The 15982-nt window shown below is 32.2% G+C and overlaps 1 protein-coding gene across 1 annotated transcript in view; it reads left to right on the plus strand.

Moving 5' to 3' along the window:
- The window catches only part of ULK4_1 (unc-51-like kinase 4), a 76539-nt gene that overhangs the window by 31498 nt on the left and 29059 nt on the right, over positions 1-15982 (plus strand). Inside the window, exons 7-8 of the mRNA XM_051215896.1 lie at positions 3515-4535; positions 9414-9616. Of these exons, the coding sequence (XP_051066442.1) occupies positions 3515-4535; positions 9414-9616 (1224 nt within the window). The remainder of the gene's footprint in view (positions 1-3514; positions 4536-9413; positions 9617-15982) is intronic.

Below are 15982 nucleotides of genomic sequence, written 5' to 3' on the forward strand. Positions count from 1 at the left end.
CGTCTTCTATTGTCTTTCTGAATTTTTATTGATGCGAATATGATCTATCTGGTTCTCTGTAGTGTGGTCCGGTGAGACCCTTGTAGCTTTGTGTATATGTTTGTGTGGAAATATTGTGCCGCTAATAACCAGTTTGTTGAATGCACATCGATTTTCAAATCCCTCGTCATTCTCGTTTCTCTCTCCCAGTCCACGTCGTCCCATGATATTCTCATATGAGGTGTTGTCCATTCTGACTTTGGCATTTAGATCTCCCATCAGAATGGTGAAGTCGTTTCTTGGGCACTTCTTTATGATTGAATGTAGCCGCTCGTAGAATTGGTCTTTAATGTCGTCGTTGCTATCATTGGTGGGTGCATAACATTGGATAATATTCATCGTGATTCCTCCTTCTTTGTTTTGAATGATGCTTTGATGATTCTGGATGTGTGAGATTCCCATCCTACAAGTGCATTTCGTGCTACTTTGAACAGTATTAGAACAACTCCCTGAGTGTGTGGAGGATTTTCCTCTTCGTGACCGGAGTATAGCAGTATCTCTCCGGTATTTAGCCTTTGTTGTCCAGCTTCAGTCCAATGGGTTTCGCTGGTTCCGAGTACTGTCAAGTTATATCTCATCATTTCCGTTGCTATTTGACTGGTCTTCCCGGTCTCCCACATTGTTCGGACGTTCTATTTACCCATAAAAATTGTTTCTCTGGTTGTTAAAAGGCTCATCAACCCACGTGACTTCCGAAGGAACTCGGCTTTCACCATGAAGCGTCATAATTCTTCCTTCAACTCGAAAGGCAAAGTTTAAATGATTTGAATTGTTTGTTCTGGTTGGCGTTTTTATACAATATATTTTCCACGGGATGGGGCTGCCGACACCATGCCCAACACTCCTCCTTTACCCGGGCTTGGGACCGGTGGTAACTGTAGGAGAGGTTCAGGAGGAGTTTTATATATATACGAAACAACTGACAATGGGAATATACAGCTCACGGAAGTGATTTCATAGGAGATAAGATTTCGTTCTCTCGATTTTCTTTATTTTTATTTAATTACTCTATGATTTGCTTTGATTTTGTACAAGCTATTCTTTGAAATGTTGAATGGTACTGGATATATATATATAGTTATGATGTCAGATTTAGTGTAAACTTGCGGGTGTATGTGTTTTTGCTTCTACAAAGTGATTAGTAATTACGCTAGGACAAAAAGTTCATAAATGAATATTGTAAATGTTAAAAAAGATTTAAAACTATCAGAAATGGCTTTGAGATTAAAGAAAGCTAATACGACTATAACGTGTACTCTCTGGTGACTTCATAAATTGTTTGTTCAATTCTGCCTTGATTTGGTGTCTTCTGTATGCACTAAAAAACATGTTAGTTTTGAATATATATTTTATTATTTTGTTCTGTCTTTTGAAGGATATATCACAGTACTAAATATATTCCTAAAAACTGTTGTACACCTTTTCTCTATATACGTATTAAGCAATCAAACCTATTTAAAAACTATAATCAGTGCTGAAACCATTTACTCAAATTCTTAAGTAATTCTCTTATCACAATTTGTAAGTTATTGTTTAATGCATTGAAATCACTGAACTATTTAAATTATGTGATCGTTTTCTTAACTTGATATAAATAGTACGGTCAAGTGATATGATTTCAGAATGGTGGAGAAATTCTCCCAAAGATCCTTTATGAATGTGTATCAATAGACAGAACTACTAGTAAACAAAAACGATCATTTTATGTAACAAAATGACACACTTGTATCCAAAACATTTAACACAAATTAATTATGATTAAAATTCATTTAAAAGTTAAATGGTTGTACATTCCAGGTTTAATAGGCTGTCAAATAACAAACAGAGTTGAAACTAAACTATCAGGTTCATTTATTGCTATTAAAGTGAGTATTGAACAGTGGATGACTTGACGAACATCCTCACTACTTTAGCTGGTCGTATTGACTTGTGGATTCTGTTTTAATATAAAAATGAAGCCACTTGGGTTAATGAAATCAAATACATACATAAAACGAATTAATATATTTTTACAGTTGAAATCACCAGTTGATCTAAGATAGATTACCATTTAAAACCTAGTAGGGTAAGGAAATCTTAACTTCAGAAAACTGTGCACCTACAATTGATTGGTTGTCTGACCCATACTTAATCATCCCCTCACTTAGGTTAGGATTATTTTACTATAGACTGATTGATACTATGATACAATATAGTATCGATCTATGTAGCTAATATTTGTCTGAGCTATATGGTGAACAATATGTCTCTCAAAGGATAAAAGGTTGCTCAAGATCATGGATTTATTGAAGTTAGACATTAACACCATTGGAAACCAGTTTAGAGGTTAAACATGCACGAAGTCGAAGGTTCTGGATTCAAGTCCCTTTTACAGAATTGTGGATGAGCACTGCTAAGTAGTCCCATACTGGGACGAAACAGCCGTCCAGTGTTTCCAGGTTTTCGATGGTTTTCTAGCGTAGATAGACTCGCGATTTCAAGTGAGAAAATACACAATCTTTAAGAATCCCTCACATTGATACATTTTTTATCGAGACAACATTAGTTTATCATAATTAAGTGAAAACGTTTGTTTTCTTGAGAATTCAGCCAATGATTTTGTGATAATACATTGTGAGGTTTTCATCATTCGCTATCGAAAATGTGTATTCGTTGCACTCAATTCTTATTTTTTTCAATTCATTTTCATAGACATGTTTTTTTAGTCGACATTCATCTATGATTAAAATACTGTAGAGAATAGAAAGCTTGCACACTGAGACCTTTTACATTCACTAATGTAATCGTTTCCTATACTCGATATTCTTTTTTAAACAAAACAATAACTATACTATAGTGATTTATACTTACGATTATTGTATAGTGAATATTTCATTGTTGTATTTCGTTTTGTCTATTCTGACAGTTTTATAATCAAAAATCGACAGACTGTAAAAGCGGTGAAATTAATTAAAGACTAGGTGATTAAACGTTGAAGCTTAAATCTAATCCTGTTATTCTGCATTGCTATTAGTCTATATTGTAGCACTCGAAAGACCTCTACTGTTTTTCTATTTAAAAAAAGCCCAGAAGTATGGAACATTTATTCTATTTTTGTTTTGAACGTCTCAGTAGTGCTTATGCACGACCTTGCCAAAAGTTGAATATAGAACCTTCAGTTCATATAACCAGCATTCTATTCTAGGATCATTAAATTCTAATTCAGTGGTCCGCATTTCTAAATTTTGCCCGTTCACCATATGGTTCAACTATCATTCTATGATTACAATTCACGCAACAGAACAAATCATAACCAACTTTACTTCCTTCGACATTTTTAAAAAATAAATTTAACAATGGAGCTTACAACTGTTTAAAGAAATTATGTCCTTCACCCTTGAATAGCTAATTAATTTTTCATGATATTTCTAGAGTTACATTGTTCCATAAAACTCTTGATTAAACTTTTTCACTTTTTTTCAATAAAACTTTTCAGGCTCGATTGTTATCAACTGCCGCTGCTGGTTTGTTAACACCTTTATTTATGAAACGTTCAAGTGTAACACTTCCTAAAGTTAAACGAGCACAGTCTGCATCATCTAAACTATCACGTACATCTGTAAGTAATGCTGGAGGTGCTGGAACACCAGCTGCATGCAAAAGATTACTATCTGAACAAAAATTTATAAATACTATTTTTCGTTATTTAGAAAGCCCACATGCTATGATACGTGCTAAAGCTTTTCTGATTAGTTCTGCTATAATAGCTAATTCACCACAAGATACTCTATCAGTTGCATGCCATTATCGTTTGCCAACTTTGCTTGAACGTAATTTAAAAGCAACTAGAACATTACATCATAGGTATAATGATGCATTCGATTACAGTTTAACGAAATCTTCGAATATTTCATCATCATCTGGTCAAAATACTGAATCACCTTGTACAGTATATTTGGCTGCATGTGTGACTCATATGGCTGATATTTTAGTCTGTGATATTATTCCAACCATATGTTACCAAATTTTATCAGCCGTTGGGTTAATACCAATACATAAAAATTCCAGTTCTACAAACCAATTTGTCAGACAAACATCAACTTCATCATCGAATCGAAAAACCAGTTTTACAAAATCCTCAACTGCATACACTCGTCAAACATTATCAAATGCAAATAATAATGGCTCTTCTACGTTGAACAGTAACACGTCATCGAATCAAATTAATACACGTACATTACTAACAGCTTTTGGTTGTCTTCCTCTGATTTTAAACGGATGTGGTCCTATACGCCTGAAACTATTCTATCCACATGATTTAAAATCATCCGGTCAATTAAATAATAAAGAATGTCATAGTACTACTAATCTTAGTCCCTCAGGTGCTGTCACCTCCTCTTCTTCCTCTTCCTCTGGTGGTATTCCTACTTCAACAACCGTCTCAGGATTTTGTGTACTATCATTCGCTAGCCGTCTGCTAGAACATTGGACATCAGCAGATCCTGTCAGTGTAGCTGGTAAGTGTATAAAAAATAGATGGAATACCTAATTTGTTTTCAGTTTAGTATTAACATTTTCACTGAAGTATGTTTTTTAAGTATTATATCATTTCCTATGAGAATCTGTGACCTGTAGGGTCACCCAAACAGTGAAGGAAACTAACTGACTAGTGATCGTGCTATACCCCGAGTTTTTTGAAGTTGGAAATGTGGTCCCACCCACAAGTCTCTGGTATGGAGATCTGAATATTCTGGATTCAGATCATATGGACGTTACAGGCAAATGCTGCTGAGAATCCCCAAATTAAAACACAGTGATTGGTCTTCGCTCTATGTCGCTCAATGATTCTCTCATGCATGTTGATGTGTGATAAAGGCTATCTGCAGAAGGAGTTGATCATGTGCACAAACCACTTTTCTGAATAGTTTGCTAACCTTAAAAACAGTATATTATAATTCAGCTTTTATAAAGTTTAGTAAATCTACTCATCTGTAAGAAGCTATCTGTTTAGTGAACACAAATTAGCCGATTTATCTTGTCTTAGTGCAAAACTCTTTAGTGATATGATCGGTAAGATCTAGGTCTAACAGTCAGGCGATTGAGTGACCTACAAACTGATATTTGCTAATCGTCAATGTCATATAATTATGTTAATTTTTCTGTTTGTATTTTTGGCATAAATATATTATTTTATTATGGAAAAAATCTGTTTTCCTGGGAAGTTGTCTTCTTTTCTGATATCTGTTCAACTGGAGGTTTTCATCAGTAATTCGGTCTTATGAACGTTTATCACTCAACAGTTCTGTATCATTGCATATTATTTACTGTTCAGCATAATATTCTCTATTTCAACAGTCAAAAACTGATTTGAATATTTAAAAGCTTAATATATAATAGCTTGTAGTGGCTGTGCTTCGTTACCCAATTACCCTCGTAACCGTTATCATATAATCATAAACTATGTTTGAAATAAGAAGGCAAAGAGAAGCAGCGACTACAGTTTTATCAGCAGATAACCCAGACCGCAAAGCAGAGAGGTGAGTGAGTCAGCGAACCGAGTGTGTAGATTGTGTAGGTTTAAGTTTGAAGCTTTACTGATTATCTTCATTTCATAACTAGTATTTCGTTCACAAGTGGTAGAAGAAAGGCTTTCATCTGTCTTAACTGTAAATCTATACTTAGTTTCGACTCATCGAATTGTAATGTTTGTATCTTACGCTGAAACAGTAATATATGTAAAAGATTCTAAAATTTTTGGTGGATGTTTATTTCTAGAACTTTTTTTCCTCTGTACTGTAATTAATATCCTAGTATGGAGTATTGAAGAAACTATATTGTAATAATTTCCTCTGCTCGCTTCTAAATACTAGCAGTTTTTCCATTGAGAATAGAGCCACATATGTATTACTTTTATGTCTACTTTTAAAAGTATTCTAATGTCCTCAAATTATCTGTGCTTCATTAAATATATGTTAACAATCAGCTGATAATAATTATATAACTAACTTAGTATATCAATCGACGACAGTATAGATATCACTGTGTCTATCTGTTGTAGTGATAATATAACTTTTATTGTAATTTGATATATTTCGCTCATTTCGGCGTAACTAACTGATAACATTGTTTGATATAATAAATACTCTTGAGTGAATTTCCCTTTCACCATTCATAATTGTCTCTTCGAAAAGAATAATAATAATAATAATTTTTTTTTATATTCTGAAAAATCATATAATGTTATCATCCATAAACAAACAAATGGATGCAATTCTGAAACTAACTTCAAACTGATTTAAACGTTTAACAAAGATGTGTATCTATCAGAATTACTTAGAAAATATATAATATCTGATCATATTTGAAGACAGGTAGATGTTTTAACATCGTAAAAAAGAAAAGTTGTTTCCTTCATAGGATTTTAAACCATTAAACTAAATGATCATAGTGATAAAAACACAGTAGTGGTAAAAGTGTGAAGATTAAAAATAGTAATAATAAGGGCAAGTCATAAATGAACTAAGTAATATTTAAAGCAGTTTACAGACTATGTATATTAGTTCAAAGAATAAACGTCAATAGTACCAACTAAAAATGATTAGAACGTAGTTGACGGTATTTGAATAAATAACTGATGAATACGATGAAGTATATAAAATGTAAAAGATTTTATGCCCAAGGCAAATGTATTAGAGAAAAAGATCTATATTTCTCTACTATTCCAGGCTTTATCCGATGTAATGGAACGATGACTCATTAGTGTAAACATTTGGACTTAAACCTTAGAGTAGTATGTTTAATTCGTGTTTCATTTATTTTGTCACTTGTTTGGCTGGATGACAACACTAAGCATCATACCATAAGTATGAGTTAGTATTGATAAAACTTATTAACTAGGTATAACTTACAATTCTCAGCTTTGAACTACACGCCTTCAACAAGGTGTAATGTCTATTCTGAACGTCTATTACCAACTACGTGCTGGGAATAAATCCCGCAGTAAATGCAGAAATATTATAGGTGAACATCGTATTCACTAATTGTTTGAATTTATTATGATTGTGTTGACGTGATATACAATCATATATCTTGTAATATATTCAACTATACTGATTGGTCTAAAGATGACTATTTATGACATCCAGGAGACTATATTTTATGAACAAATCAATGAAATTAGGGATACCAAGTCTTGAATTGCGGCGCGAAATTTATTCATCCATATAGTTAAATAGCATTATAGCTGATGTTAGCTGTGCTGATAACCTTTAATTCCTAACCCTAAATTCTAACATTAAATCCTAACCTTAATTCCTCATACTAATTTAATACTTTCTTTTGGCCTTAGTAAAATAGATAAGTTGTCTCAAGTTTACTCAACGGTCTTCCATAGATTATAATCCCATTATGACATTTCAACAAGTAAACAATAAACAGTTTACATAAATTTTAAACACTTCATAAAAGAGAGCTTGAAGTGTCAGCTAATATCTCTTCCATCACACTGATTTAGGTTATAATATTTACATTTCACATTATTAAGTATATCCTTCTGTTATATAATAACAACGATATCTACAATCGAAGTTTAATATGTTGTTATTATGTAAGAAGTGTCGTTTCAACGCTGATACTTAAAAGTGATATCTGCAATATGTATAACCTAATCATTTCACGTGATCCTTCTCTCTGTCTACCGATATTTCCACTACTGACAAACGACTGATAAATAATTGATTAGTTTAAGAATTAAGTGTTTCTGTTGTCTTTGTTACGATAGTTTCACTTCAGTTATCGATCTGTGCTCTTCTAATTTTTATTCGTTGATTTCTTAGTTAAATCTATTCATCAATCAGTATAATATAAATGTATATAATAAACATTATTGTAACAATATACTACCGGCTCATAAACTACTGAGTATGTGTTGAGGTTTGATGTACACGTATATGAGTGGGTGGTCTGTTTCTCTCTCTCTCTCTCTCTCTCTGTGTGTGTGTGTGTGTGTTAATATCGACCATTATGTCTGTACATCTAAATATAAACACATAAAGAAAAAACCGACTTTTCTTCTGAAAAAAATTATTTGTTACTGATAGTGAAATACCTTTTGTGAAAACATTTCTATTTTGTCCGTTCTTTTTACTTTTTCTTACCATAAATCATTACTCTGGATAACTAATAAAGTTATTTTCCAGTCTTCAAGATTAAAATATACTGACATGTTGTATTATTTAGTACGATATAATTATGAATGATTTAAAGATTAGTTTGACAAGTTTCAGTATGAAGTCGAATCTGGGAGAGTTCAACCATAGGGGGAGTGGGATAGTTGTCGCCATAACCGTTAAATGATCATCCGGTCGTTTTTGACCAATTGAATTTTAAAATGCTGACCATTAGATATTAACTTGGTAGTCAAATAATGAAAATATCGGGACAACACGTGAAATTAATTGGTTTAGTCTCTATCGGAATCGTTGATGCTTACTGTTAAGGAGTCCTGTGTTATGGCAAATCAGACATTCTTGGTGTTCAGTGGGACTTTGAATGAAGTCAATCCATGATGAATACTGCTTAAAACGTAGTCCAATCTCCTCTGAATTTATCTATGAAAACCATAACAATAAATATTGTCATTCTTTACAGTTCAGCTTCTGTCACATGGATATAGTGTTGTAATTGTAGCCTAATTAATATCAGTCGATTGACAATCACCTATCCAAATACCAATTATAATTCTTTACCCGAGTATACTCTAATTATACTCCTTGGAATATATAAACTAAACATCTATTTGTCCGGAATGGAACTTTGTCTTCACCCTCTGGCATTAAGTTAGATAAGAGAACACGGCAAACAAACATGATCTCTATTGTGTAGCATTCTAATGACTCAAGCAATAATATGGTGTGAATCTTTGACCGTGCATCAGTGTATATAAGAAGTTACATAGTATGCGTTACTGCCATAATTGAAAGCGAAACTAATTAATAGATCCGTAATTTATTAAAAATAACTTAAGGAAGATAAAACATACCACAATAATTTATGCCGCAAACAAAAGGGGGGTAAAAAATCTAATAATTCAAATGTATGATAATTATACAATAGAAATAGAAACAACAATTTTCCATAAGATAGATCCAAGCGTTAACAGATTTCACAATATTTATTCCGTTTTAACATATATTACATATCTTTAAGTGTTATTCTCTTCATACAATAAAAGAAGGACACTTAAAGAAATGGTTGTTTCTAAAAGTCGTATCTCCCCGAAATTTCAATTTAAAGCTAGTTAAGTATTTTAAAAAATTAACAACATTAATCCTATTATCTCTCTTTTTTATAAATAAAACGGTAACTGGAATCTGCAATTCTTTTTTGGCATCTAGCGGGACTATTTTCAATTCATCATACGGGAAGTTTCGAGAATGAAATTTTAAGCATCGTTCTAACAATCATTGAAGATATTAGTCAACAGACGAATTTAGTGGAAAAACGCAAGCAAGATCTAATCTGTCTTATTCTACCTGGATTAGCACGTTTAGCTGTTTGTTCGAATACAAAGCCTGAAGTAAGATCTATATGTGTAAAAGTAAGTCTACATTAATTTACTCAATAATTGTTTTATGTGTTTTTTTAACAGGTTACTTGTTTTCTAAGTACATAAGAACGTAATTAGGCTTGTTAGTTTGTAAGCACCTATGAGAAAAGATATATGGTGTTAAGATACAGTTGGCAGACAACATCTCTATTGACCTTGTTATTGTTTCTGTATTTGATTCAAAATATAAACGTAATTAGGGATTTATCGACTGATGAACTCAATTATACAGAAAGCTTGTTACAGACAGCGTTCAACTTTCTTTTTTTCTTCTATGGTTGTCGTTTGTGTAAGTAATTAATTCTTTCCTCAGTTTCTTATCTAATCCTATCTATCTTTACAATATATGTGAAAATTATATTTGAAATATTCTCAGCGATTGAAATTTAACTAATTCCAACGTTTCGTCCAGCTAACTTGTCTGGACTTCTTCAGGGTAATAATCAAAATCAAAATTATCAAAGAAATATATAGCTTTTAACAATCAGGATTATACTGTGTTAAACCAATCATATTTGGGTGTTGATTTTTTGTAAAATAGGATAAAATGAGTCAGTTGACTACAAATCATGTGATGAATTCAACTACATGGAAATACTTAACTGAGTAACAAATCGTATGTGTGTGAGTGTGTGTGTATGTATGTATGTGTGAGAGATTGATATGAAGGAATAAATAAAGTTCAAGTTCAAGGATGAAAAATTGATAATGAAACATCGATGTACATGTCAAAACATAAATTGTATTGTTTAAAAACTCATTCAGTTCTTTCAATAATAATAACGATGCATGTGATATTAAAAACAGGTTTAAACAAGAGATAGGTTCCAAATTTACTTGTCAAACGAAATTTGCCAGGTAGTTGCCATTTGAATACCATCTTTTCGGTTCAGGCTGTTCTTGTTCGCCCATATATGCAGAGCTTCTGCTGTCAATCTTTCTTTATGGGTGTTAAAACCTTTCTGAAGTATTTTGGTCCCTTCATTATCAATTTTTCATCCTTGAACTTGAACTTTATTTATTCCTTCATATCAATCTCTCACACATACATACATACACACACACTCACACACATACGATTTGTTACTCAGTTAAGTATTTCCATGTAGTTGAATTCATCACATGATTTGTAGTCAACTGACTCATTTTATCCTATTTTACAAAAAATCAACACCCAAATATGATTGGTTTAACACAGTATAATCCTGATTGTTAAAAGCTATATATTTCTTTGATAATTTTGATTTTGATTATTACCCTGAAGAAGTCCAGACAAGTTAGCTGGACGAAACGTTGGAATTAGTTAAATTTCAATCGCTGAGAATATTTCAAATATAATTTTCACATATAATGACTTCTCTATACTCGGCGCTCAATTACTGTCAAACTATTCGTTCTAATCTTGACGAATATTCGTATATATCTTTACAATATTCTGTATTTGTTTTTCTGACTAAGTGTGTCGCAATATTTTGGTTTCCAAATTAGTTAATTAAATTGATGAGAGATATACAATGACTATCAGTCGATCAATTTCAATAAAATATCGGTCCGTGATCTCAATTTAAAATAAAATATCTGGCTAGAGATTAATGTTTAATTTTTCAAGAGTACATACTTATCTTCATTATTACAAAGCTAAGCAGGAAACACTGAATGATTAGTTATTGAACTTTGGACATTTCATTTCTTAATAATGTTTATTATCAGCAGAGTTGAATGGTAGTTATTAGTGAAATCCAAAACGCACGTTTCTTCCTATCCCGAGGAAATCCTCAAAGAATGTGCGTTTCTCAAAAAAGATTGATCAATTGCAGTTCCAAACATCAGTGAGAAGATTGAAAAGTAACTAATACAAATGAACTATGTTTATGGATAAATAAAAATAATATATTTGTAATATCCCAATGAGTAGAAAATTGGATTTTTCTGACGTTTCGTGGCTTAGTGTAAGTCACTTCTTCAGAGAATAAATAACCAAATTAAATTAACCCAAGTTTAAATAGTACAACGGAACAATGCAAGAATAATATTTGATCAATCAAAAACAGGTCTGAACAAGTTGATGTATGTCATTTCTGTCACGGTGATTCATAAGTGATAAGTATGTAAATTTGTGTATGTATGTGTGTGTGCATTGTTTAAGAATGAAAACTGTGTGACCTATATGGTAAGAAAGGATAGAGTTTAAATTTGTAATATGATAGTGTGAAATTGTAAATACGATCAGACTGAATGGTTAGGATAGATGGTCCAAGTAGGATGTATGGTAAGGCATTATAATGCTTAATCCCACTTCTCTCAATAGAAAAGAAGGCCTTACCATACATCCTACTTGGACCATCTATCCTAACCATTCAGTCTGATCGTATTTACAATTTCACACTATCATATTACAAATTTAAACTCTATCCTTTCTTACCATATAGGTCACACAGTTTTCATTCTTAAACAATGCACACACACATACATACACAAATTTACATACTTATCACTTATGAATCACCGTGACAGAAATGACATACATCAACTTGTTCAGACCTGTTTTTGATTGATCAAATATTATTCTTGCATTGTTCCGTTGTACTATTTAAACTTGGGTTAATTTAATTTGGTTATTTATTCTCTGAAGAAGTGACTTACACTAAGCCACGAAACGTCAGAAAAATCCAATTTTCTACTCATTGGGATATTACAAATATATTATTTTTATTTATAACAATCAACCCAATGCTCAATTTATTCGAAATTATCAAATCAAACCTTGGTAATGACACCTATGTTTATGGATATTGATTTGTCTCATTAGTTACCATCTAGTTACTAATGTAGTTATTATCACATAAATACGATTACTTTTTTATAAATGATAATAAAGAATTATATGCTGGAAACATCAAATTCAAGTGCTTAATTTGAATCTGTGTTTTCATGATAACTCACTACCAATGTCTATGGTCTGAACTAATCAAGATATATTTTCTCGAAAATTCCATACAATTTCCCCATTGATAAATTCGACCGAATCAAAGATGACAAACTTTTTTATTTCGTGATTTACTTACTCCTGTTACTCCTCGTTGTGGAGCATAGACCGCCCACCAGCATTCGCCATCAAACTCTGTACTGGGCAATCTTTTCCAGTTGAATTATTGGTATTACTTTTAAAAACTGTACTATGTGCATACTTTATATCATAATATATCAGAAATGTTCTCATCAATAAGGTTTAATAAAATTGCACTAAATTATGAAAGAATAGTAAGAGATGTTTGAATGTATGTCTATTTCAAAAAATATGAATAAACAAAAGATGTTACGCAACTATATATTGGAAACCGAGATCATTAGGAGAATGCGGGCATAACGATAGAATTCTTTTGAATGTATGAATTCGTTTTAAACTTGCTTTAGTCAAAATTTATTTGGTCAGACTCGATAAACTTAATATATTTTGAAATTCTATTATAATTTTTTGTCTTAACAATATTTTAATTATCCAATGTTATCAAAATTAAGTAGATTCTAGTTAAGTTCGACCGAAATGATTGTTAAGCATTGCAAATCTACATATAAATACTGTGAATTATACTAAGCGGTCATCTCTACTTCACAGATATTATCTTGTTTCCTTCTTTTCTCTGTTTACCTCTTCAAATATATCGATACATGATGTTGTTTAACCTACTTCTTACTGATTGTTGGTTTATGTTGTTGCCGTTACTGTTCTTTTATTGTTACATCTAGTTATTATTGCTTCGTCTGGATTAAGTTGGTTTTTAGTTACTCATTTTTCTTTTACATTAAAATTCTATCAGTCACTTTATTTTTTATTGTTTTCTATTTTTCTCCATTTCTTATGTTTACTAATCTGACTCATTTTCCTGGTTAAGTTAACTGACTACACCCATTTGTCATCGGTATATATATAACACAAGCAAACTTGATGCAGTGATCTCTGAGAAAAACCAGAAGTGTTTCACTCCTTTTTTTCTTACATTTGATAAAGGAAAATTTGTTCTACCCCTTGTCTTTCACACTCATACGCTAGTAAGATAAGACTTCTCGAGGATTGTATAACAGTCTCTTAACGCAGACTATTTGTATCCATTATAAAGTACAACAAAGCAATTTAGGCAATAAAAATATCATGAGTACCAGTGATTAGAAGTTAATTAAGTTTTTATCGACCGTGAAAATTAGTTGTTAAGGTATTTATCTATTTGTTCAAATAAAAAAATAACGTAAACATAGTATACTATACTTTCTTTAAGATATTTGGTTTTCATGCATTTGGTGTCAGACAAAAACAATTACTTTAGTTAGTTTATAGTTTTTTATTAGAAATATAAACTATTTAACTCTAGTCGGTCATATGGTCACCTTTGCATAACCAATGTCATAAAGAATCGTCCCCTGTTCACCTCATATCCATTTGAACAACCATTCGTAAAACTATGAATGCAAAATATCTGCAGTATAGAAGTTTTTTGACATTTCGAAGTGAATAATCAAAATAAACATGCTATATATGTTTTTTAACATTTAACATGTCCACTTATTTAAATGTATGGGTTAGGCTTATTAGCATTAATTCTTGTGATAAATCAGCGTAAATGCGAGATCTTGAATGATCAGGCAGGTTGAACAGGACCAGATAGATAAAGTTAAATAAAGCAAGAACAAATATTGGTGCAGAATAGTATGAATTCATATTATTTCGAGGTTTCTCGTCAGCTGCTTACAAACCAAAAATGTGATAGAATTTTTACATTGAGATAGAGTGAAAACAATTGACATAGATGAGTGTAAATAACTGGGTTACAGTAATAACTATATATATATGCTAGAACAGGTCAGAGGTCAAAAGGAATTAATTCAGGCTGGGTGGTGTAATAATGGAATTGAATAATCATAAGATAGGTTACGTAATAATAATTAAATAGAATTTAAAAGTTAAGATAATTTAAGAGGACCAAGTGGTGGAAATGTGTGGATAATAATGTGGTTTAAGAATTATGTAATAGGGAAGGAGTATAAATATTTTAAAATAAATAAACAAAAATAAAATAAAAAGGTTACCAGGGTAGTGATAAGTTAATTAAAGTCTCTTTTTGGATGCATAAGTCAGGTTTAAGTTTTTGATCATGATGGCTTCAGCAAAACGGAGGGTGGTCGTACTTCTTTGTCTATTGATAATTTTGAAAACATGCGGAATGTCGATGGTATGCCCGGTGTCAAGTAGATGTCGAGCTATTGCGCTGTTGAAGGCCTTATTCCCTCGCAGCCTCAAGTTTTTGGAACATGCTCAGAAATGCGGACATGCACTCTTCTCTCAGTTCTTCCAATGTATGTGCTTTGGCACGTACATGTGAATTGGTAGATGCAGTTGGAGCTACTAAGAAAAGAGGGCTTGTCGATTTTGGTTTGTTGAAGTGAGCAGTTCGTTTGCCATACTGTCATGAGTTTTGCTGATGGGTAGGTGACTTTCAACGCGGAGTTTATTCTGTGATTAATTATTCCAGCAATTTCATCACCTTTGAAACGTAAGTGTAAGAAGCAGGTTTTCCTTTCTACTCCATCGTATTTTGTACGAGGATTGCTTTTTGCATATTTCTGGATAAATTTCAATGGGTATTCATTATCACGTAGAACATTAGTAATCAGATTAATTTCATCATCAAGGTATTCTTTTGAACAGATTTTATGAGCGCAGTCAAAAAGGGTTCGTACAATACCCTTTTTGTAACTCATTGGGCAGAAACTGTGGTAATTGAGATATAGACCACTCCAGGTATTTTTATGGTGAATATGTCTATGTAATTTACCATCAGATGTTCGTCGGATCCCAACATCAAGGAAATGGAATTTCCCATAAATATATCGGCAAGAATTGGGCCCAATGGGCTACCCATGGCAACTCCATCGATTTGGCGGTAAAGGACATTATTGAATTGAAATTGTATGTTTTTTGTACACAAAAAGAGGAGCTGTTTAAAATCATGAATTGGTATTGGTAGAAGTTCAGGATAATCACATATGATCTCTATCGTTTCTTCCAAGGGGATGTTTGTGAAGAGCGATGAGACGTCAAATGAAACCATAAATTTGTCGGAAACATTTAGGTTGTCGAGTTTTTGTACAAATTGAAAACTATCTTTTAGACTGTAAGGTGTTAGTTTCTTTCGGATTGGTGACACATTCCTCGTCTGCAACAATCACGAACACGCCATTAAGCTACTCGATCTATTTAATAAAGCACACGAGGACATAGAGTTTACTATGGAACAAGAAGCTGAAGACAAATTCCATTTCCTTGATGTTGGGATCCGACGAACATCTGATGGTAAATTACAT

This window comes from Schistosoma haematobium, chromosome 4 (assembly GCF_000699445.3).
Source record: "Schistosoma haematobium chromosome 4, whole genome shotgun sequence".
NCBI classification, from domain to species: Eukaryota; Metazoa; Platyhelminthes; class Trematoda; order Strigeidida; family Schistosomatidae; genus Schistosoma; species Schistosoma haematobium.